At 32.6% G+C, this 22,352-nt stretch overlaps 2 protein-coding genes and 1 long non-coding RNA gene across 8 annotated transcripts; 1 reads left to right on the top strand and 2 right to left on the bottom strand.

The window, feature by feature from the left end:
- Window positions 1-2,216: 2,216 nt before the first annotated feature.
- Window positions 2,217-5,657, bottom strand: LOC113861667 (AP2-like ethylene-responsive transcription factor At2g41710). 2 transcript variants are annotated; one of them, XM_027494633.1, is made up of 9 exons: window positions 5,440-5,657; window positions 5,252-5,334; window positions 5,105-5,113; window positions 4,881-4,969; window positions 4,410-4,485; window positions 4,289-4,352; window positions 3,964-4,025; window positions 3,156-3,793; window positions 2,217-2,352 (listed from the first exon to the last, which is right to left on the bottom strand). In XM_027494633.1, the coding sequence occupies exons 1-9, from the start codon at window positions 5,631-5,633 to the stop codon at window positions 2,299-2,301; spliced, it is 1,269 nt and encodes a 422-aa protein (XP_027350434.1). In that variant the 5' UTR covers window positions 5,634-5,657; the 3' UTR covers window positions 2,217-2,298. The 2 variants fall into 2 exon arrangements, with proteins under 2 accessions (XP_027350434.1, XP_027350433.1); XM_027494632.1 differs by having other exon boundaries at window positions 4,289-4,339; window positions 4,412-4,485.
- On the top strand, window positions 2,527-15,281 carry LOC113861668. Its single transcript, XR_003504289.1, has 3 exons — window positions 2,527-2,537; window positions 3,198-3,201; window positions 15,146-15,281. It is a non-coding gene; the product is annotated as an uncharacterized LOC113861668 (long non-coding RNA).
- Window positions 15,166-20,592, bottom strand: LOC113861665 (pentatricopeptide repeat-containing protein At2g41720). Of its 5 annotated transcripts, none has more exons than XM_027494629.1 (10): window positions 20,174-20,592; window positions 19,902-20,074; window positions 19,699-19,804; window positions 17,818-18,927; window positions 17,615-17,720; window positions 17,331-17,535; window positions 16,478-16,610; window positions 16,268-16,372; window positions 15,932-16,052; window positions 15,166-15,583 (listed from the first exon to the last, which is right to left on the bottom strand). In XM_027494629.1, exons 1-10 carry the CDS (start codon window positions 20,531-20,533, stop codon window positions 15,513-15,515), a joined length of 2,490 nt encoding a protein of 829 aa, XP_027350430.1. In that variant the 5' UTR covers window positions 20,534-20,592; the 3' UTR covers window positions 15,166-15,512. The 5 variants fall into 5 exon arrangements, 3 of the variants coding, with proteins under 3 accessions (XP_027350430.1, XP_027350431.1, XP_027350432.1); XR_003504288.1 differs by having other exon boundaries at window positions 15,185-15,583; window positions 16,268-16,306; window positions 17,348-17,535; window positions 20,174-20,580; XM_027494630.1 differs by having other exon boundaries at window positions 15,185-15,583; window positions 19,902-20,062; window positions 20,174-20,571.
- Window positions 20,593-22,352: the final 1,760 nt, after the last annotated feature.

Genomic DNA, 22,352 nt, shown 5'->3' with positions numbered 1-22,352 from the left:
AGTTGAACATTTTAATCATTTTAATGTTTTATTATAAATTTAGCTTCTACAAGTAATTTTTTAGTTCTAATTCTTACGTGAAAATATTTTTGGTTCTTATATGAAAAATCATTTGTAATTCAGGCTACATCGTTTATTAAAAATAATAGTGTTAAATTTAGTCTTCATATGTTTTTTGGGTCAAGATATCATTCTTCATTTTTATTCTACATAAAAAATAAAAGCTATATAACGGGCTATAAATATTCTTTGCAACATTTGTTTTTTATTTTTGGTCCAGCTTTGTAAGGTTTGGTGGGTGCTCTCTAGAGAAAACAATATGAATGGGCCTTTTTCACAAGTTTATACATCTACACATTACATACTTTTGAATGTCCTTTTCTTGCTGACAAAAACAAAAATTTCCTTTTCTTTATCCATACTATTTTATTTTTCGGTTTGTTAATCCTTCATAATCATGGTTTTGAACGTATGCAACAATTGGCTTTCTTTCTACATTAGTTTTGGAGCCATAAACTTTGGTGCATAAAGAATTCAGTGTGCATGTTGTTTTTTGCTCATAATTGATGCCAAACTTGTCATCAGTCTTAACCTGATAGCAATGGAAAAGAAAATTTACTAATAACGACATTGTGGTTATTACATAACCGTATAACTAAGATCAATGGACTTGGTTTTAATAGAGTCAAAAACTTTATGCATAACTTGTTCTGATATTACACCAAAATCTAAGAAATACGTTTGATGGAAAGCAATATACATTTTAATCATATATACAGTGACATATCAATATTATTTAAGAGTTTGATATTGTTAGTTTCCAATAACTTAAAATTACATGAACTTAATTAACCGTTTAATAAATGGAACTGTAAGATCAATTCAACCTAAAATTTATACTATATACAATAAACAGGTAATGAATATATAATATTTTCGTTTACGAAATTTATCTCACATTCCACCTCTTTCTGTTTCTCTCTTTCTCAGCAAATTCTTGCCTACATGTGCTCCGGGTTCGTGTGGTTCAGTTTAAAGTTCGTATGTTTTATTATTTTGTGGGTTGTTGGAAAAGGAAAAGAAAGTGTTCAAAATATGCATTATCTTTTTAGCATATATCTTTCTTATTTCCTATATATATATATATATATATATATATATATATATAATTACGCCCGTTTAATACAAAATCGACTGTTAAAAATTTCAATATCAAATACAAAAAATTTAATATGAATATAAAATTTAAAATTCATGAAAATAAATTATAATGACGATTTAATAGCAATTTTATGAATAATTTTATAAAATTTGAAATAAATAATCTGGTTAAATCAATAAAAATAATTTTTTATGTTAAATTATAGTGTAAGCTAGTTTTACACCGACCTAATCTAATCCCTTCTCATATAATAAAATCTCAACCTCTAAACATTTTCCACCAGCTAATAACTTTTTATAAAATATAAAATTAATAACTAACTCTTAATTTGAAAATTTTTAAATAAATCAAACAAATATTTTAACTTCATCTGGATAACTAGTCGCAAAGAAGACCAAATCAATATGATGGGAAATTTTGTCTATATTGGTTTTGGATAACATGACTAAAATATAAAGAGCACGGCATATAAAAAATACAAAGCAGACCCATTTAAGATTGACCTATTTAATTAGTATTTATAGATCAATATAACATCATAATTTTAGAAACAATATAGTAAATTCTCTAAAACATTAAACTGAAAAATTCCTTGCCCAATTTGAATACCTTCAAATAGTTCAGAAACTACCGGGGCGGACTAAGTTTACATGTTTTCATCAAAGAGGATAAATAAAAAATCAGTCTCAAAATGACATATTGCAAAAAGGTGCAGCCTATGTAGGCAAAGCTCAATTTAATTTAAGCTATAGTATTTTTACCCCTAATCGTAATCATTGATAAATAAAATGGCGCCTGAGGAACTCTTATGCTAATCAGTTAATCCACGTCCTTGCATAAGTCCACCTCTTATTCTGTACAGAACATTCCGCTTAAAATCAAAATTTGTCTAACTCTGACTGCATATACATGATAGAGATATCAACAGATACATGTCTAACTTGAAATAAAAAGATTCGTGTAAATCCTATTTTATCATCAATGTAAAAAAACCACGATAATATTTTCTTTTCTCTGACCTCCATGGGGGCATTCCTTTAGACCTGCTTGAGCTCTTCAGACCTTTACACTGTTGTTTGATACAAGCCCAGCTTCCAGGTGCTTGCCATTCTTCAATTCGAAATTCAGATGTCCAATCACTCCTCTGGCTGAAACATAGTGTATGTTGAGCTGGTCTCGGTCTTTGTAACCTGCATAACAAACCAGTTGTTATTGGTAAGGTGAATCTACAAGAATGTGATAAATAATTCTTATCTTACCATATACAGTCAGTCACCTTTGGCTGAAGGGAGAGAGATATATCAAGTGTTTCGTGTAACAGATGATTTTGAATTGAACAATTATTGTCCCTGCCAGCTTATTATAGTCAGACAAAGTTTTACTGCCATAGGGGGCTGCTTTTCCTCTATAAATTGTTAAATGATAATTAGAAAAATTTTGGTAACCAAATCTCCAGGAAGTAACCGAGGTCTAGAAATAGCAGTAATCTAAAATTGCAACTATCTGGCTCTGTAATTTAAGACTTCATCCATAGTTTCTCCACATATTGTCAAATGTCAACACGAGGAGAAATGAGTCATTTCTGATAAGGTCCAGAAAAAAGTGATATGAACTCATCAGCAAATAATATTTTGCTAAAAATTACATTCATTGTATGGATCCAAGAGAACAAAATAAATTTGCTGATGCAACCTTGTCGGCTAAGCACAGGAAAACAAGACTTCATAAACATCTAACCATCAGACTTAAAAATTATATTGTGATAATAATTCAAAAAAGATATCAATGAGAACAAATTAATACACACACATCTTTTTTTCTTAATTTAAATGCTGTTTTTTTCTTTCTAATTCGATGAATTTTTAACTTTAATTTTCAGTTGGACATGATCTATAGTATGGATCATTATTTACAAGTACGTGGCACTATTAAATAAATTTTCATGGAATCTCAATCGTCCAAAAGAAAGTAAAAAATTAGCCATCATACCAACCTCAGCTGTACGAGAAAGGCCAGCAGGAAGCATAGGAGCAAGAGATGTCCAGAGAACAGGATCTGCCAATGGATCAACAGTGTTGTAGGCTGTCAAAAGCGGTGCAGACAAGAATGGCATCAATGGGTACACATTTCTTTGAAGAGACATTGTCCCACTCATTCCCATTGTAATGTCAAGCCGATCACTTCCTCCATCGTGATTAGAAAGTTTCTCAACTGCCTTTCCATGATCCAACTTATTGACTGTATTTTTGTTTTCATTCTCATCATTATCAGTGCTATTCTCCTGTCTCTTTGATGCTTTCTCTTGCAAGCTCTTGTAAGCAGCAGATTGTGACAAGACACTTAACGCAGAGACTGAAGAACTTCTTCGCCTTTTCTCATCGTGGGGCTTGCCTAATTGTGGCATCTTGTAAGGTTCTGTGGGTTGGACTCTCTGTTCCAATTGTTTGAGTTCACTGCAAATATCTCCAGCAGAACCAAGTTTCTTTTCTTCTGATAATCTTGTTCCAGTATTATCAGGTTGTCGACTCTTATTAGATCCCCACCATTTGATGTGACTTGTCAAATCGATCTTTCTTTCTAAGCAGAAACCGCTTACATATTCACTTTCAGCTGCGGAATCTTCCCCTGCAGCTTTAATGTTGTAAAACAGTGAGATGATAGTGGCCTAGCAGATATAAAAGGTGGAAATAGTTGAATACTACTTTATTTTTTCAATAGCCATAGATGGTGCACAAATAATGTAGTTCATATAACTGTTCAATAGAAGATTAGCTTAAACATAAAACTTCATTAGGACGTACCATAATGTATGCTATTGAAGTAATCAGATCCCGCCATTCGGCCATATGATGGCTCCCATCGACTAAAGTTTGGAACCGTCACATGCAAAATGAAATGCAGAGTCAATTTTTACAATCAAACCCATGTTAGAATATATTGGATGACAGCTATACCAGATCATAAATAACTGTAGTCATGTAGTAAGCAGAGAAATGCAAATTCAGCTGATCAACAAAGAAGTAGCTTGACACACAGACTCGCACAGACTCAGATGTGAATATTGATAAAAGAAAAATAGATAATTGTCAGACAATTACAGTAAGAAAAGAATTGATGGATTCACACCTGGAGAGTCCACGATATTTCGATAGTCCTCTTGAAAACCCACTGCTCTTCCTGCAGAAAGCATCACATGTCAGCAGCAATATGGACACAACACGCTAAATATTTGACAGCATATATACACACCGCCGTAAAGATGCAAGGTACTCTTCTCTCGAAACATTCTGCATTTCTTCAAGATCTCTCGTGTAATCAGTCACCTGCAGCGCACAGATCAAAAGTACTAAAAAATTTACGACTACATTTACTAGGAGAGAATAGCTAACACCTTTTTCCTATAAAGAAAAAAAAAGCACTGCATTTATTTCATAGTCTCGAGTGTCAAAATCTAGTTACCACCAAAACATTTCCATCTAATGCAACTAACATCTTAGGCCAAAAGGGAATTATAGATACTCCACAGATATAATACTCGATAGTTAATATGCAAAAATGGAGGCAACTTTTGAGTCACTGCTAATAAGTGGCTGGGTTCTAATTTCTAACTTCAAATTCAAATCAAACCATCTCCACAGCATTTTTTTGACACAAAACACGACGCACAAAATATACAGACATCATTTCCTAATGAGACAGCATTTCTCAATTAACTTACCGGAAAATTAATGAGAGTTCCAGGACCCCAATATTTGAGAGCAGCAAGGTCATATGCTCTAGCGGCAGCTTCCTCATCATCATATGCCCCTGTCCAAAAGCCACCACCAACAAACACCATTCCATTACCAGCAATAACAACGATTTCAATAATAACATAATAAAAATAAAAATAAAAGGCAGAAGAAAATGAAAGAGCAAGGGAGAACCGCATTGCCAACTCACCCAAGTAAACTGGCACCACCACGAGTGAACCGTTGCCGAATCAACCAATTCATGAACAACAGGAAAAAGAAAAACGCAAGCAACTTCAGCTTCATACAAGCTTGAATCTGAAACAAAGAAGGGAACACAACGTAACTGAAACCGAACCTTGCTTTCCTTTCTTATTCTGATTTTGGTTCCATGTACTTTTATCCCAAAGATGCGCTTCATAACGACCAGTCCATCTATGCCTAATAACCATAAACAATTCCCGAAATTCAGCAAGCAACAATCGAGCACAAATTTCATTTAATTTAATTTTTCATTTCATTTCATTTCACTAACTAACTAACTACCTAGTAACACCGCGGTATATGGAACTGCGTTTGCCGGCAGCACATGGAGGCATTTTGCTTATGCGCTCTTTGGCAGTGCAACCTCTCTCTTTCTTCGCTTTCTTCAATCCTCTGTACAGTAACATCTGGTCGCTCGCCACCGCCACTTCCGACGTCTCCGCCGACTTGCCGGGATCGGAGGAAGACGAAGCCATGTTGCAATCAAACCCTAACCCTAACCTTAGAGAGAGAAAAATCTATATATAGAGAGAGAGATGAGTTCCGTTACTTGAGTGTTTGTATGTGTGTGCGTTTGGAAGTTACGAAGATGGGTGGTTTGGTTGGAGTGAGTGAGTGAGGGAGGAAAAAACTACAAAGGAGGAAGGAGGGGTTATCAGTGGAGTTACGGAAATGCCCTTTCACGGTTTTGAAATGACCGATGTGTGAATTGCTCCTGTTGAGCGATGTAACGGCTAGGACGAGACGAGGGTAACCAGGTCATTTTGTATATAATGTATGACAATTGTGCATGTTGGGTGCCACTTGTTGTCTGGTGTTGGTTCCACGGTGCTACAACCTGCTCCTCACCCACCGCTAATGATTATTTATTTTTAAATAATATTTTAGAAAGTGAAAATATATTTCCTTATGAATTATAGTAATATAGACTCAGTTGAAGGGATAAAGGCGAGTGATATGCGAATAGTTAGATTGATCATAACCTCCTTGAGATTAAGAAGGGCTTGTTTGTATTAAAAGTACACTGAAAAAGGTTGTCATTACGAGGCAAACTAGTCATTTCCATCCTTTGGAGTAGCAACTTGACTAATGGCTCACAATATTTTGATATGAATGCATGGCATGGCAACAACATTTTGTTGCAAAGGTGCAAAGTTTTGAAGGAACCCACACTTGTAGGTAGGGATGAATATAAGTTAGATTAGATTTTGTATAAATAAGTCTGATTTATTTAATAATTTTAAAATATAAGTTTAACCTATTATTTGTTATAATTTTTTTATTGAGTTTAACTATTTTAAAAGTCTGACTCAGTCTATTAATCTGTTTAACGGTTTTCTTTATATTGATACATTCAATAGGTGATTAAATTTTCTTATGAATAAGTTATTAAATTATATAAATAGATATAATTTTTTAAAATTTATAAAACTTATATCTAAATAAATTATTAGAGAATATATAATAAATACTATCTTCAACTCTAACAAAAAGAATTAAAGTTTTTAATTTAAATTTTTATTATTTTAAATTTTAATTGATTTAATATATTGTTATATTAAAAATTTTATATAAAATTATTTAATATATTATTATAAATTTTAAATAGACCATTCTAATAAATTTAATAGACTTTTTTTTTAATTTCAAGCTTGACTTATTTAATTAATTAAGTTTTTTAAAAGTTTAAATTAAATTTATTAATTAAATAGATTAAGCCGAGTTAAACTTTAAAAAAATTAGGTTGTCGAACGGCCTAACCTATTTTCATCCCTCCTTATAGTGATATTTATTTTTTAAGACAAACTTTAGCATATTAATTTTATGTTATTTACTCGTTAAAATTTAAAATTTAAAATTTATTGTAATAATATATTTACATTTAATCAACTTTCACTTATTATTTAAAAAGAAAATCATACAGCAGAGATGTTTTTCTTTTGCTTTACATTTTGTAAGTAAAATTAACTAAAAATAAATGTGAATTATCTCTTATTATAATACATTTTTATTTATATATTTATTAATTTTATTTCTATATTTTGGAAACTAAAATTGTTCTTTAATTTTTTATTTTTTTTAGAAATTTTTAATTTTTTATGAGTACTTATTTTTGTATTTATAAAAATTATCTTTATTTTTTTAAAATTTAAATTTATTTTTAAGACTCTCATCGCTTAAATTTATAATTATTTATATATCAACTATTGATATTTAATTACAAAGTTTTTAAAATAAAATATATTTTAAAATTATTTGATTTTATTAATTATAACATTAAATTAAAATATTTTTTAAAAATATTTTTTTAAATATAAAATTTTATTCGTACATATATATATATATAATACATCTATGTTGTACAGGTTACTAAACTAACATTATTATAAATTATTAAAATAAAATTTTAATCTACGTTAAAGAACGATACTTAAAGTACTTATACTCTTAAGTTTGGTCTTTACCTTTTAAGTTACATAATTTAAAGAATTTTTTTAATTCCTAAGAGTTGAATTAAATATATATATATATATATAATAAATTTTATTAAAATAGAATATATTTATTATATTAAAATTTTAAAAGTATAATAAGTATATTTAATAGAAAATTATTATTATTAATTTTTAAATTTAGTTCTAAATGCTGAAGCAAATAGTTTTACATTTTAATCATATAATTTTTAATTATTTGTGCAGTTGTAATGTTAAGGATATTCATTTACAGGTCAAAATTATTCACTTAAAAGGATTTATTTAAGGTAGCTCTAGCCACGCACTTTCGAGGAAGTTCCTGATATTCCTTTGGCTTACTTTTAAAAAAATAAATGTTAATGAAAAAAAATACACAAATTTAATAATGCAAACAAATGTACTAAGATGTTAAAAAAATAAACAGCTTTATTCTTCACTTTTAAAAACTAACAAAAATTATAAATGTTATTCAGAGAATTGTTGTTCATCTCTTATAATTTGACGTAAGGATGTTCATAAATCCATTCGATCTAATGTATAGTGTAAAAATTAAATTAAAAATTTTAAAATAAACAAATCAAAAAGAAAATTTAAAGTTTTTTATTGATTTATATCATATTTTGAAATTAAATTTAAAAATCATGCCATGTAATATAAGCCAAATATATTTGTATATTTTCCATACTTGTAAATATTTATAAAATTTTATTCATTTACCAAATTTTGTCTTCTTCTCTAAATTATATGTTAGTATTTGAATATATTTATAAGATTATTAGTTTTGGATGAATTTATTTATTTTTGTTGAATATCACATTTTCTTTTATTATATAATTTTTATATTAAAATTAGTTTTAATAAAAATGTAAAAGGAGCCACGAAAACTGATTTAATGTCATCTAATAAAATAAAAGGAAAATCTTTATATAATTCAAATCGCTTTTGATCTGATTGGATCGGATTTGTTTTCCCTTAAAACCATTTAAATCGAATTTCAATCTAATATATGAGTTTGTGAGTTTTTAAATGATATAATTGGAAAAATCAGACCGCTGAGACATGAAGACCCGTTTGATCAGAAATTTCAGAGAATGATTCTGTTTTATTATTGTGTTGACCACTTTGGTGAACCAATTGAGAGAGGTCCTAAATCTTCAAGATGCTATATGATTGCATGCAAAACTTTAGCTAAAGGTTTGATGTAACGGTCAGTTAAAAAAAAAATCCAGAACTTTCATGGTGACTTTATTCTCTTCATCTGTCAAGTTGTTACAACTTCCGAGCAAGTGTTTTACAGACACCTTCGCACAAGGGACAAGGAAGTAAAATAGCTAACATGACTAAATTATTCGACCGACTTTTTTTTTTTTTAAACGGTTTGTTAACTTTAATATTTAGAATTTAATTTAAGCATTTAAAAATACAAACTTTTATTAGAAAATGGAAATATTAACGTTAAAATGTAAAAATATTTTTTTTATTAAAAATATTATTTTTATAAGCTGAAGTTAATAAAACTGTTTTTTAATTACAAATTTGTAATACTATCAGAGATGAAAATTTGAACCCATAGCATCACTTTGAATTGATCTAATCCAAAACTTTGGGCAGAACCCCACCAAAAAGGTAGCTTTTTTCTCATGCAAATCATTGTTACCGTGGTAAGAATCAACAAAACTTAGGTACTCTCCTGTAAGAATCTTTTTTTTGCCATTTTTCAATAAAAATTATAGCTTTAAAAGTTGAACTACCCGGTGAACGGGTCAGGGTAATGATTCCAATAACTGAATTAATAGAACAAAATTGACCAAAAACTATTCAAATCGTTCAATAACAAACCAATCAGTCAAAAGACTCAACTAAATATAAACTGATGTTATTAAATGATGCATAAATAATCATAGTAATTTTTCTTTTGTTTGTTTGTTTTTTTTTTGCTTTCATCTATAGAAAAAATGGTATATTTTTAAAAAAAAAAATTTTAATTCTATTTTTTAAAATAAAGACTCGTAAAATGTATAAATTTTTATAGATGTTCTAACTTAGTAGGTATTCCAACTTCCATCTTGGTTCGACGAGTGTAATGATTCAATTATGAATGACAGAAATCGTAACAAGAAGTAAGACTTTCTCTCACAACTCACTCAACTTCAATTAATGATTCAATTATTCAAAATGTATAAGAGGGTCTCTTTTATAACTCTTGTGTGACGGTTTCACAACCAATTTTTCGTTATTCTTATTCTTTTTCTAAAATAGCCTTCCTTTCTATCATGACAACTAACTTTGGGCCAAAAATAGGAATCCTATTTATTACCAGAAGACCCTTTTAGTTTTACTTATTACATTTGTCCCCCCTTCAAATAAGGACTTGACCTCAAGTCCGTGTAGTAATCCAAGCAAAATTAGGAAACTGCTGCAGCATTTTATACAGCTCTTTCCATTCAGCATCTTCAGGATTCGTGTGAGTCCATTGCACCAGCACTTCAGTTATTGCTCCACCTCCTATCCAAAACAGCCAAAGGTTGCAGCTGGAATTCTCCTTCTTCATCATATAGAGGAAGTTCTTGTGACACTGGATGCTCTCCATGGTGTTTCTTCAACAAAGACACATGAAACACATCATGGATTTTACTCCCAACAGGTAATTCTAACTTGTATGCAACCTGACCAATACGTTCTAGTATTTTGAAAGGACCATAAAATCTGGCTGTCAGTTTATGAAAATGAGTATTTGTAACACTCTGCTGTTTGTAAGGTTGTAATTTTAGATAAATCCAATCTCCCTGCTTAAATTCCCTATCAATTCTTTTCTTATCTGCGTAACCTTTCATTCTTTCTTGTGCTTTAAACAAGTTTGCTTACAATGTCTTGGTTATCTGTTCACTTGTTTTCAGAATGTATTCTACTGTCTCTATATTGCTGTCATCACTTATTATGACTGAAGGCATTGTTGGAGGGTATCCATATAGGGCTTCAAATGGTGTGAGCTTAATTGCAGTGTGGAACTTCGTATTGTACCATAATTCTACTGATGCTAAATGTTCGGACCACCTCTTTAGAACTTCTCCAGTAACACATCTCAGATAAGCTTCCAAGGCTTTATTGATTGCCTCTGTTTGTCCATCCATTTGAGGATGAAATGCAGTTGATTTCAGCAACTTCACTTGATTCTTTTTCATCGGCTCTGTCCAAAATTTACTCATAAAGATGCTATCCCTATCAGATATGATTTCATCTGGCCATCCATGTAGTTTTATAACATTTTCATAGAAAACTTGGCTCACTTTAGTTGCTCCAAAAGGTTGAGCCAGTGCTACAAAGTGTGCATACTTTGTGTACTGGTCACAAACTGCAAAAATAACTGAATGGCCATTAGACTTCGGTAGACCAGTGATAAAATCCATTGAAATAGATTTCCAAGCTCTATCAGGGATGTTTAAAGGGTGTAATAAGCCAGTAGGTGCCTGTAAGAGTGGTTTATTTTTCTGACAAGACACTTATTCTTGAACCCATCTCTTTACATCTTTTTGCAATCCTTTCCAATAAAAATGCTCCTTGATTCTTTTGTAAGTCAGATCATCACCTGAGTGTCCTCCCACTTCTGTATTGTGAAAATGCTGCAGGATTTGTCTTCTGATTGCAGGATCAGTCCCTATCACCATCTTGCCTCTTCTCCTTAGTATGCTGCCATCAAAAGAATACTGCTTGTAAGGAGCTTGAGTTAGTCTCATCTTATCCACCACTTTTCTAAGCTTGTTATCATTCTTCCAAGAATCCTTTGCCTAACTAACCAGTTGAGAAGTTACTTTGTATATGGCTGCAATGCTCCCCTTAGGTTGCTTCCTGGATAAAGCATAAGCTACTATATTCTCTTTGCCTTTCTTATATTCGATGCTGAAATACAGTCCCATCAACTTTTCTAGTCCCCAATTTTGGATTAATGTTGTAGGTGGTTGTTCCAATATATGCTTCAATGCTTTCTAATCTGTTTTGATTACAAAATGTTGACCCAGAAAGTAGTGTTGCCATTTTTTTTACCGCAAACAGGATTGCATAAAACTCCTTTTCATATGCTGACAGCAATTGATACTTTGGTCCTATAGCCTTGCTTATGTAAGCAATAGGGTGATCATGTTTAAGAAGCACTGCTCCAATTCCCACACCTGAGGCATCAGTCTCTATTGTGAAGGTTTGATCAAAATCAGGTAAAGACAAGACTGGTGCTAATGTTAAAGCTGATTTTAACCTGTTGAAAGCTTCACCAGCTGTTGTTGTCCACTTAAATTCTACATCCTTCTGAAGCAACATTGTTAGGGGCTGAGCTATTTTTCCATAATTGTGGATGAACCTTTTGTAGTAACCAGAGAGACCTAGAAACCCTCTTAATTCTTTTACTGAACCAGGTGTAGGCCATTCTTTTATTGTTGTAACTTTGTCTGGATCAGGTTGTACTCCCTGAACTGAGATCAAATGTCCCAAGTAGTCTATCTTTGTTTGTCCAAAGCTGCACTTCTTAAAGTTTAGAGCCAGACTATTTTCCTGTAATATCTGTAAAGTAGTATTCAATCAAGCTAAGTGTTCTGACCATGTCTTGGAATAAACCAGGATATCATCAAAAAATACCAAAATAAATTTTTGTAGGTACTCTCTGAAAAGATTATTCATTAAATTCTGAAAGGTGGCAGGAGCATTGCATAAACCAAATGGTAAAACCACCCATTCATAATGTCCATTGTGTGTTCTGAAAGCTGTTTTGTATATGTCTTCCTCAGCCATTCTCACCTGATTTTATCCACTTCTGAGATCCAGCTTTGAAAAGTATCTAGCCCCATGTAATTCATCTAATAAATCCTCAATCAAAGGCATTGGAAACTTATTTTTGATTGTAATTGCATTTAGTTTCCTAAAATCTGTGCAGTACCTCCAAGAACCATCTTTTTTCTTAACCAAAACCAGTGGTGAAGCATAACAACTTCCACTTTCTCTTATGAATCTCGTGTGCAACAAAACTTTCACCTGCCTTTCAATCTCTTCTTTTTGTGCATGTGGATATCTATATGGTTTTAAACAAAAAAGGTGTATCACTGAGCAAGGATATTTTATGATCATACCTTCTCTTGAAGGGTAATGTTGTAGGTTCCAAGAACAAGTGCTAATAACCATTCAGAAGTTGCTGCAACTCCGTTTGTTGATATGCTGTCAGTACCATTGTATCGATGCACGACTCACATTGTAACAAACTGGTCCTTGCACAGCAAGTAATAATGCTTGACACTGAGCTCTTTTCAATTTACCTGTACATTCACCAATATCCACGACTGGTGATTCCTCTTGTAAATACACTTCTTTCCCTTGATGCTCAAACTTCATTGTTAGTTTGGCACAATTCTAGCATATTTCTCCCAGAGTTTTAAACCACTGTATCCCAAGTATCACTCCAAAGCTTCCACTAGGTAATACCAAAAAGTCTGCCTGAAACCTATGATCACCAAACCTCCATTTCACTTGACTGCATTTTCTTGTAATCATCAGTTGCTTATCCAATGCTACCATCACAGGGAAGTTCTTGACACTTTGAGCCTTCAATCCCAATGTCTTGACCCAATTGAAACTGATAAAATTGTGTGTGTTCCCAGTATCCATTAGGAATGGTACTGCTTGTTTCTTAATGAAGCCCTTCATTTGAAGAGTATTACCCCCAGCTATTCCTTATAACGCATTCAGTGAAATGTGGACATTAGCATCTTGAATTATAGCTAAACTATGTTCAACCAGTTCTGTGACATGATCTCCTTCCAATTCAGATTGATCCTCCTCTATCTCTTGATCTTGGGCACTAAAGATGGCATTTAATTTTCCCCACACTTTACATCGTTGCCTATGATCCCTCTCCCATTTTTTACCACAAAATCGACACAAACCCTTAGAAATTCTATCACTTGCTTGCTTTCTAGATAAAGAATTATTAACAGTTATATTTGATTCAGTTCCATTTGTTGCTGAAACTGCACTTTGTGGCTGAGATTGTTGGAGGGTTGTTATTGGATGATTTCTGACTGGCTGATATTGGTTTGACCAAGAACGGCTAAATGTGTTAGATGGGGAAGCAAAAATCGTCTTTCTTGGAGAAAACTTCTTCGCCATTTCTTGAAGCACCTCATCTTGCAATCTTGTGATCCTAATTGTCTCTTGTAGAGTTAAGGGTCTATGCCTACGCACAAATTTTTCCAACTCAATGTTCAATCCCAGTAAGAAGAAGCTCAAAGCTAATTCTTCAGATATTGATACACAAGCCAACAAGGTATCATATTTTTCAAGATATTCCAACAAAAGACCTTCTTGTTTCAACCTTGCTATTTCCGCAATAGGATCATCAAACGCACCCGTGTCAAACCTACCTCCAGTATCTTGGAGAATTTGTTGCCATTTTTTGTCTTTGTTCTTGAGATTCTTCATGTAATGCCTTGCCATGCAAAGGCTTTTCCATCCACTGACAGAAGTAATAAACGACTTCTCTGTTCTTCAGGCGTACCTTCAATTTCGAAAAATTGTTCTGCCTTTGCTTTCCATTCGCGAAAATTGGTCCCATCAAATGTTGGAAATGGAATTTGGACCCGTTCAATGATTGAAGGAGTCGTGTCTAGGTTGTGGCTGTAAACGACTTCATCTTCTTCCGAATTGTCTGTTCGTCGCACACGTAATGCCGCCATTGATGCCACCAAACCCTCAATCGTCTTCTGCATTGTCTCCAATGATCGTTGCATTGATTCTTGTTGATCAGCGAGGTTCTTTTCGTAAGAATCCATTCTTGTTTCTAATTCTTTGTTGGTCACCATCGTTCCTAGCTAGCTGATACCAAATGTAATGATTCAATTATGAATGATAGAAACCGTAACAAGGAGTAAGACTTTCTTTCACAACTCACTCTCTGCACTCAAGCAAAAAGAGGAGAAAACTTCAATTAATGATTCAATTATTCATCATGTACAAGAGGATTTCTTTTATAACTCTTGTGTGGTGGTTTCACAACCAATTTTCTGCCATTCTTATTCTTTTTCTAAAATAACCTTCCTTTCTACCCTAACAACTAACTTTGGACCAAAAATAGGAATCCTATTTATTACCATAAGACCCTTTTAGTTTCACTTATTACAACAAGCTTGAATTGAAACCGTATTTTATAAATTTATTCTTCAAACACTTACTGCTCGCTAAACTAATAATCATAAAAACATGTCATGAGATATCTTATTAAAAATAAACAAATAATGTGAGCATAAGCAATTAAGAATCACCATCAATATTATAGCAAAAAATGATTACTCTCGAATAACTACTTTAAAAAATATGATCTCGACGTTGGTTTTAAAAATTCATGTCCAAGAAATATAAGCTACCAAAAAAATGATACTAATATGCAAAATATAAAACCACGTGATATACCCAAAAAATAAGAAATACCTGAGGCTTGCCCAAAGATGCCGAGGCCTCACTTTTGTTGAAATTTGAAGGGAAACTATTAGATAAGAATTACCAAACTGGCTATTTTGATAGCTAAAAAGTTTGTGTAAGATATTTAAAGCTAAAATAATGATGGCATGACCTGATCGGGTTATATATATATATTGTTTATTTTACATCCCAATTGGGAATACATTTACAATTTGAACTTTACTAATTACACAGGAAGGAAACATGAGATTATTTACACAATTGCTAGTGTAACGAAAAAAAAAAATCTTATACAGGAATCGCGGATGATTTCATAGGTAATTTGAGGTGTAACTTCTACTTGACAAAGTCTCAGACGCGTAGCTCCCACAGCACTTTGGAACTGCGTGTTAAAACTTGCCCAAAAAGGCCATTCAATGATAACAGCTAACTAAGAACACGAGATTCGCATGGTTCCCCTGCAGAAATTTGATCCCCAGATTTTCTTTTCAAGGATTCTGTACAAGTTTATGACCAAGACGAAAGTAAGGTCTGAGTAAATCACGACAATACACAAACAATAATGGAGTAAAGCAGCAGGAGCACATAGATGAAAGACGAACAATCATGACTAGCTATAAGTTGATAACAAGATTGAGACAGAACACATCAGGGGCTCGTATAAACAATCGTACCAACAAAAGCATGCTAAAAAATGTGTTGTTCACTAGTAATAAAACAAACCACTTTCGGAAAATTGTTGTCAAGCATCTACACTTGAATGATACATAACTCTTCAAATGAGAAAAGTGCATTAAAAGAATGAAAGTACATGCATATGATTATATTTACATGAATATACATACCAAGTCTTTCTTTTATGACAGCAGCATTTTCTGCCCCACAGCATTTTTGTGAAAAGGAGGATATATCATGATACATTTCATTTGATGGATGAATTCCTGCATCCTCCATCCATTGCAGGACCTGCATCAAAATTTGCTTGATTTTCCAGATGTGGTTCATTATAATGTGAATTATTCAAAATGAAACTAAACATGACTGAATATCTGATATATACAATCTTTTGTTGCTGAGTGGTCATCATTGATCATACACAAAATGTATCCCACCAAAGTCACAAACTTACAATCTGTATATACCTTATCGTCATTAAATCATATGTGAGGGAGAGAGCTTACCTCCAAATATTTCCTCCAATTTCCAGACGATAAAAGGTTCTTCAATAAGATAGAATAAGTATTGAAGTTGACGTCAGCACCCGAAGCCAACATTTTAAAGAATAACTGCACACATGAAATATAAGATAATAAGGAAGCAAGTGGGAAATCATATTTGATGTGTTTGGTGACATTAATTTATCATAAATACTTAGGAGAAATTTGAATTACCTTCAACATAGTTTCAATCTTTCCACTTTTTCCTAAAGAATGCAGGAACAAATTCAAACATCCAGAAGAAATTGCAGGAAGTGAGGGCTCTATGTGCTTGATCATATCAACAGATGTTCTCCAATCTTGTAATCTTACAACAAAAGACGCATTCAGTTTGACAGGAATATAATTGTAAAATACAGTAACTGAAGAAAAAAATGACATGCTGTAAAATATTGTTATCAAATCAAAGCAGTTTGAATAATAAGTATCATCTATCCCTTGTTTTTTTACCCACTCTTCTAATTAAAGCTTCCAAGCTTTTGAGTTAAAAAGTATCAAAAGCGTCAAATGTCATAAAACATTCTAGAAACTAAGGGTTTCATCATAAGACCATAGTATTCTACTTCAAGTTCCACCAATGATATAATTACCAAATGACAAATCTTAACATAATGTAATTGTGAAGAAATATATTTTCTTCTGAACAATAATAACATTAATGTATGTCAAATGGTGGGCAAAAAGAAATTTCATTGAGTTGTGTTGTGTTGGAAGATCAAAGCCCTTCTACAGTGTAAACACCCATCAAAGTGGCAAGGAATGAAACTTCTAATAATAACAAGTATCAGTCATAAAAATTTATATCAGGTGGAAAATGTGCCATGGTGTCTTGATCAGGAAGATACTAAGCAAATTTCAGCCTAAATTAGCTTAGCTTTGACTAACAGAGGAAGCACTATGGTAAGGACTAAGGAGGACATTTTTTGGAGTTTCAAGAAAGCGAACAAAAATGAAGAGGGGAAAAGATAAGTTATTGTGTAACTAAAATGCTTTTTCTACTAATATATAGAAATAAATTTGAACTTACAAGCTACAGGCAGATACCATTTCAAAAAATATGGTATCACTGAAAGGAATTTCTTTTTCTCTCATACTTTCTGCAAGACTAAGGACGCGTCCTGGTTGGCCACCTTTATTAAAAGCTCTCATTACAGCTGCACATGCAATGGTATCTAGCTTGGTGCCATTTGCTTCCATTTCTTCAAAGAGTGCATATGCTTTCTCCCAATTCTCTGATCATAAAATTTTGTTATCTACGTATATATTTCAAAATACCATTCTAATATTTCAGTGGTTTAAAATTTATTTTACCAGCTACATTGTATGCATCAAGCATTGCAGTATATGTAACCACATCAGGGTAGCAACCAGATGATTTCATCAAATTGAATGTAGATTCTGCTTCTGTGATTTGTCCCTAAAACATTATCACAGAAAAACAAAAATGTGAAGGAAAAGGAACAGTCTTAAATTTCATGGATTCAGCATTGAGGAATCATATCCAAAGTACTAACCTGTTTGCTATAGGCACATAGGACAGATGAGTAGACCTCTTTTGACAAAGGAAGTTTTAGATGCATCATTTCTTCTATAAAAGATTGGGCTTCACCATATTTTGACATCTTACAACAACCACTTATCAACACAGTGTAGGTAACAGAATCAGGTTTTATTTTTTTCTTTCTCATAGATCTATACAATGCTATAGCTTTGTCATATTCCCCTACATTCATATAACTTCCTATAGCTGAATTGTATGCAACTGTGTTCAACTCAATGCCTCGCATCTTAGCTGCAGTTAGCACTGTATCAACCTTCACCTTCCGACTGCATCGACCACAGGCAGCCAAGAGTGTGCATATTGAGACAACGTTTGGCTCAATTCCATCTTGTTCCATTTCCCGCAATATTTCAATTGCTTCTGCCAGCAAACCATTAGATCCATAGGCATCAATCAGCGCATTGTAGCTGACAAGGTTTGGCTTCAACTTGTTTACCTTTATCTTTTCAAATACTTCCCTTGCTTTTAGGGGCTTTTGTGATCTTCCATAAGCATTAAGCAGAGATGTATATGATACAATATCTGGGCGTAAACCATTTTGTTTTATCTCGTGGAAAACCAAAAGTGCCTTATTGTCCATCCCTTGAGCAGCATATGCACCTATTAGTGCATTATATGAGACTATATTTGGCTTCAGCCCTTCTGCAAGCATCATATTGAATGCAGCCTCACAATTTTCAACTTGCCCGCACATAGAATATAAGTTAATGATACTAGTGAACGTTACAACATCAGGGTGACATTCTGACCTCTTTTCTCTCATGGAATTAAAAATATCAATGGCTTTGTCATATTGTCGAAGCTTCACCAGACAATGGATAATGATATTAAGTGTAGTTGTGTCAGGACGAATATGAGTTCCCTTCATTAGTTCAAAATAAGACAGAGCTTTTGAATACTGAGCCCCACTTTTAAATGCAGATAACATAATATTGTGAGTAACAAGATCAGGTCCAACTCCATTGTCTGTCATTTTCTTGCAAACATTAAGTGCTTCTTTCCAATTTCCACTAGATCCACAAGCATTTATCATGTTGTTATAAGTTGACCGACTTGGTGGAATCTGCATCAGTATTTTGGTGTCACAAACAGAACATATAGTTAAGACTTACGATACCAAGTACAGAAGAGCTCATTTTTAAATTCCCAGTTCACAACAGCATAGTATTGGAAGAAAATTGAATAAAAATCGGGCAAAGTCACATATTTCATTAGTAGGATTAATTACTAATTTCGCATACACTGACTTCATGACCGGCTAGTGTAGTGTGCTGCACTGGCAACTATATGATTCATAGAACAAATCAACAATGACATAAATGAAACCAATATGGTTCCCACTTCCCAGCATAGGGGAAGGGAAAGATCTTTTCCACTATCAAATGGATCATATTTAATTTATATGTATCGAATAATGGAATCTCAAATCAGCAATCTAATGGGCAATCCACATGGATCCTTGTTAAAACATTAAGAACATGGATTACACAAGGAATGAATCATCACAAACTGGACCCATAAAAAAATAGGACCTATTCATGCGTTATAAGTGACTATAAAACAATATGGCAAAGTAGTAAAACACTTATACAATATACTCTCTCTATCCCTTCATTAAATATGCTTTGTCTACAATCACTACACTGCCTAAGGAAAATAAGCATGAATACACACCACAGAATATATAACATGTGAAAGCCAAACGTTTCATGGGCCAACTACAATCAAACGCCATAATAGAAAAAAGAAACAGAAACAAAGAAACGAAGTTGATCATCAAATCAAGTCAAACTAATTAAAGATCAAGTAGGGAAGAAAAATACAAAGTACACACAGCTGCACGCAGCATGTCATCCATGATATTGATAGCCCAACGCCACTGTCCAGCTCTACCGTGCGCATTAATAAGAGCATTGTAAGTCTCAACATCAGGTTTACACCTACAAACCCCAACACACAACAACAATAACAAAAAAACTTGATACATTTCACTGAACAATTCAACCTTCACAAAACCAAAGCCATTTCGTACTATACCTCCATTCTTGCATCTCGAAAAACAATCCACGCGCCTGGTCTGTTCGATTGTGCCTAGCGTGCAACCTAATCATCATGTTGTAAATATCAGTGCGAGCACAGTAATTCCTCTGGTTCTTCATCCACTGGAACACAGCGTTACAGTGTTCAATAGTCCCTCTCTGTGTCAACTCCTACCAAATCGAAAATGAAAACGCAATGCAATTCAAATTAGATTAAAACTTGAAAGCTTAAAACTCGTTCATCGCGAAGAGAAACGAGAATTAGAATACCTTGATGAGAAAGGGGAAATTCTTGCGTGCGAAGCGACCTATCCAGCGATTGAGGACACCCTCAACGTCGTCGCGGAGAGAGAGGGAGAGAACCACGTCGGCAACCTTGGACACTGTCCAATCCTTCTGGAAGCGGTTTCCGGCGACTCGGAGGCGGTATCTGGCGCGGATGTCGTCTTTGCGGAGGCCGGCGACTTTGGTGGAGACTTCATGCTGTCCTCTGTCGTAGTCAACGAAGCCTTGCTTCGTTTCCTTGAATGCCGACTCATTCTTGTTCTTTTTGCATGTTATCAGAATTCCCCGGCGAGTCGACTCGGTGGTGCCGGCGAATTGGAGACAGTGAGTTGCGGTGCTGGCCATCGAGACTGAGGGGAGTGCACGTGGTTGAAGAATAAGGATAATTAACCACGCTTACGGATATGAGATATTTTATTTATTTATTACTATTATGAGAAACTGGGCTCAGAATTATAATTGGGCTCCTTTTAGTTTGTCAACGGCTCATGAATTGTCCGTTTTGTTACATTTTGCAAATTAAATTGGGCTCCCTTTGGACCATCAAAAACAATTGGGCTACTTTAAATTTAATAATAAAATTTACTCCCCTCCAAAAACATAAGAGCAACTTTAGTAGTGAAACTTAAATAGGTTCTTAAATTTATTTTATGTAGATCCTACAATTGCTTTAGTAATAGAATTAAAGTTTGAGTTTTTAGATTACTTTTTATAGGTCCCATTAAAATTATTATATTATTTGTTTAAAATTAAATTAACAAATTTAGTTAAAAAGGAATGTTTTAAAAAATTATTTATTGTTGGAATAGTGCGGTTCTACTTTGTTCTTAGTTAAGCATTGTTCTTCCGGCATGGAATACTCTTCCTTGTGATTATTGATGATTTTTGTGAAGAACTAATTTTAAATTCAAGAACTATTTTTAAGAACTACCAATAAAAGTGCTTAAGTCAAGGATTTATGACTTAACTCTTTAAACTTAGACTAAGGCATATGGACTAAATAAGTTAATTTGAGATTTTTCTAAAAGAAAATTGTCCATTTGAAAACATTATATTTTAGACTATCTGAAACACGAACTCAAAATTTCAGTCATCCATTCAACGGCTTTGATTTATTGATTAAATTGACTTTAACTTTTTTTCAAAATGGGTTTTATTTTGAAAGCTTTTTTGATGTAATAGATTAACCTAAATATAAATAAATTATAATGATATTATTATTGCATTCAAATTTTAGTATAATATTTTGATATTGTATAATTAAAAGTTCATACGAAAATTTTATCATAAAATAAGCTTTTAAATAGACTTTTATGTCACAGCATACTTTTAAAAAGATTAAAGTATGTATTAATAAAAAAAAATATATCAATTAAATATATTAAGTAGTCTTAACCTTAAATATTTGATCTAAATTAAGTTTGATAAAACATCATATAGTAAAACACATATTGGAAATGATATTTTAAAACTCAATATCACCGTGAAAATTAATGACATAATTTAAGAAACAATAACGCAGTATAGATAAGTTTTTAGACAAGTTCTTACATCTTATCATAAATTTTTTTATATAAATTAAAAACAACAAATTTTTTCAAAATTTAAAAAATTTGAATAAGAACTTAAAAAATAAAAAAAATAAATTTAACTTATAAAAAATTTGGTTTAATTTATTACTAAATTTTTTACTTAATTATGTATAAATATTTATTAAAAAAATTATTTAAACTGGCCCAATATTGTATGTTTGGAATTTCTTGCCAAGCTTGGTGACAGAGTACTCCTCATGATGAAGCATAAAGTATAGTAAGTACATATATATAAGAATGTCTTTTAATCTCCCAAAAGGAAATATCAAGACAGTAAAGTAGCAACACTTGTAAGAGTTGGAAATTTTTATATATTTTCTTATAAAAATTAATCAACAATCATAAGGATGATGATGATCATCATGAATGACGAATTTCACTGCCCACGTAGCCTATCCTTGGTCTTTCTTTATATTTTGTAAGCTTATTCTCCCACATGGCTGTGGATCGCTTTCTCGCAAGTAAGAACGAGAGAACGGATAACATTGCATTGATCAAGGATGCCAACTCAAGGACCCACCAAAAAAAGAACGATAAAATGGAATAAAGGTGGATACTACATTTTGCAATTG

Source organism: Abrus precatorius, unplaced genomic scaffold (assembly GCF_003935025.1).
Source record: "Abrus precatorius isolate BTA unplaced genomic scaffold, Abrus_2018 Scaffold3, whole genome shotgun sequence".
In the NCBI taxonomy this organism is placed as follows: Eukaryota; Viridiplantae; Streptophyta; class Magnoliopsida; order Fabales; family Fabaceae; genus Abrus; species Abrus precatorius.
This window is presented reverse-complemented; position numbering and strand designations above follow the sequence as displayed.

Excerpts from the sequence above, each read along its gene's own strand:
- LOC113861665 (XM_027494629.1), bottom strand. The coding sequence starts at position 20,533 with ATGGCCAGCACCGCAACTCACTGTCTCCAATTCGCCGGCACCACCGAG. Across the intron at positions 16,611-17,330 it reads ATGGTATCTGCCTGTAGCTT|ATTACAAGATTGGAGAACAT; the intron begins GTAAGTTCAAAT and ends TTTTGTTGTAAG. Across the intron at positions 16,373-16,477 it reads AGATTGAAACTATGTTGAAG|TTATTCTTTAAAATGTTGGC; the intron begins GTAATTCAAATT and ends TCATGTGTGCAG.
- LOC113861667 (XM_027494633.1), bottom strand. The coding sequence starts at position 5,633 with ATGGCTTCGTCTTCCTCCGATCCCGGCAAGTCGGCGGAGACGTCGGAA. Across the intron at positions 4,486-4,880 it reads GAACTCTCATTAATTTTCCG|GTGACTGATTACACGAGAGA; the intron begins GTAAGTTAATTG and ends TGTGCGCTGCAG. Across the intron at positions 4,026-4,288 it reads AAATATCGTGGACTCTCCAG|TCGATGGGAGCCATCATATG; the intron begins GTGTGAATCCAT and ends TCCAAACTTTAG.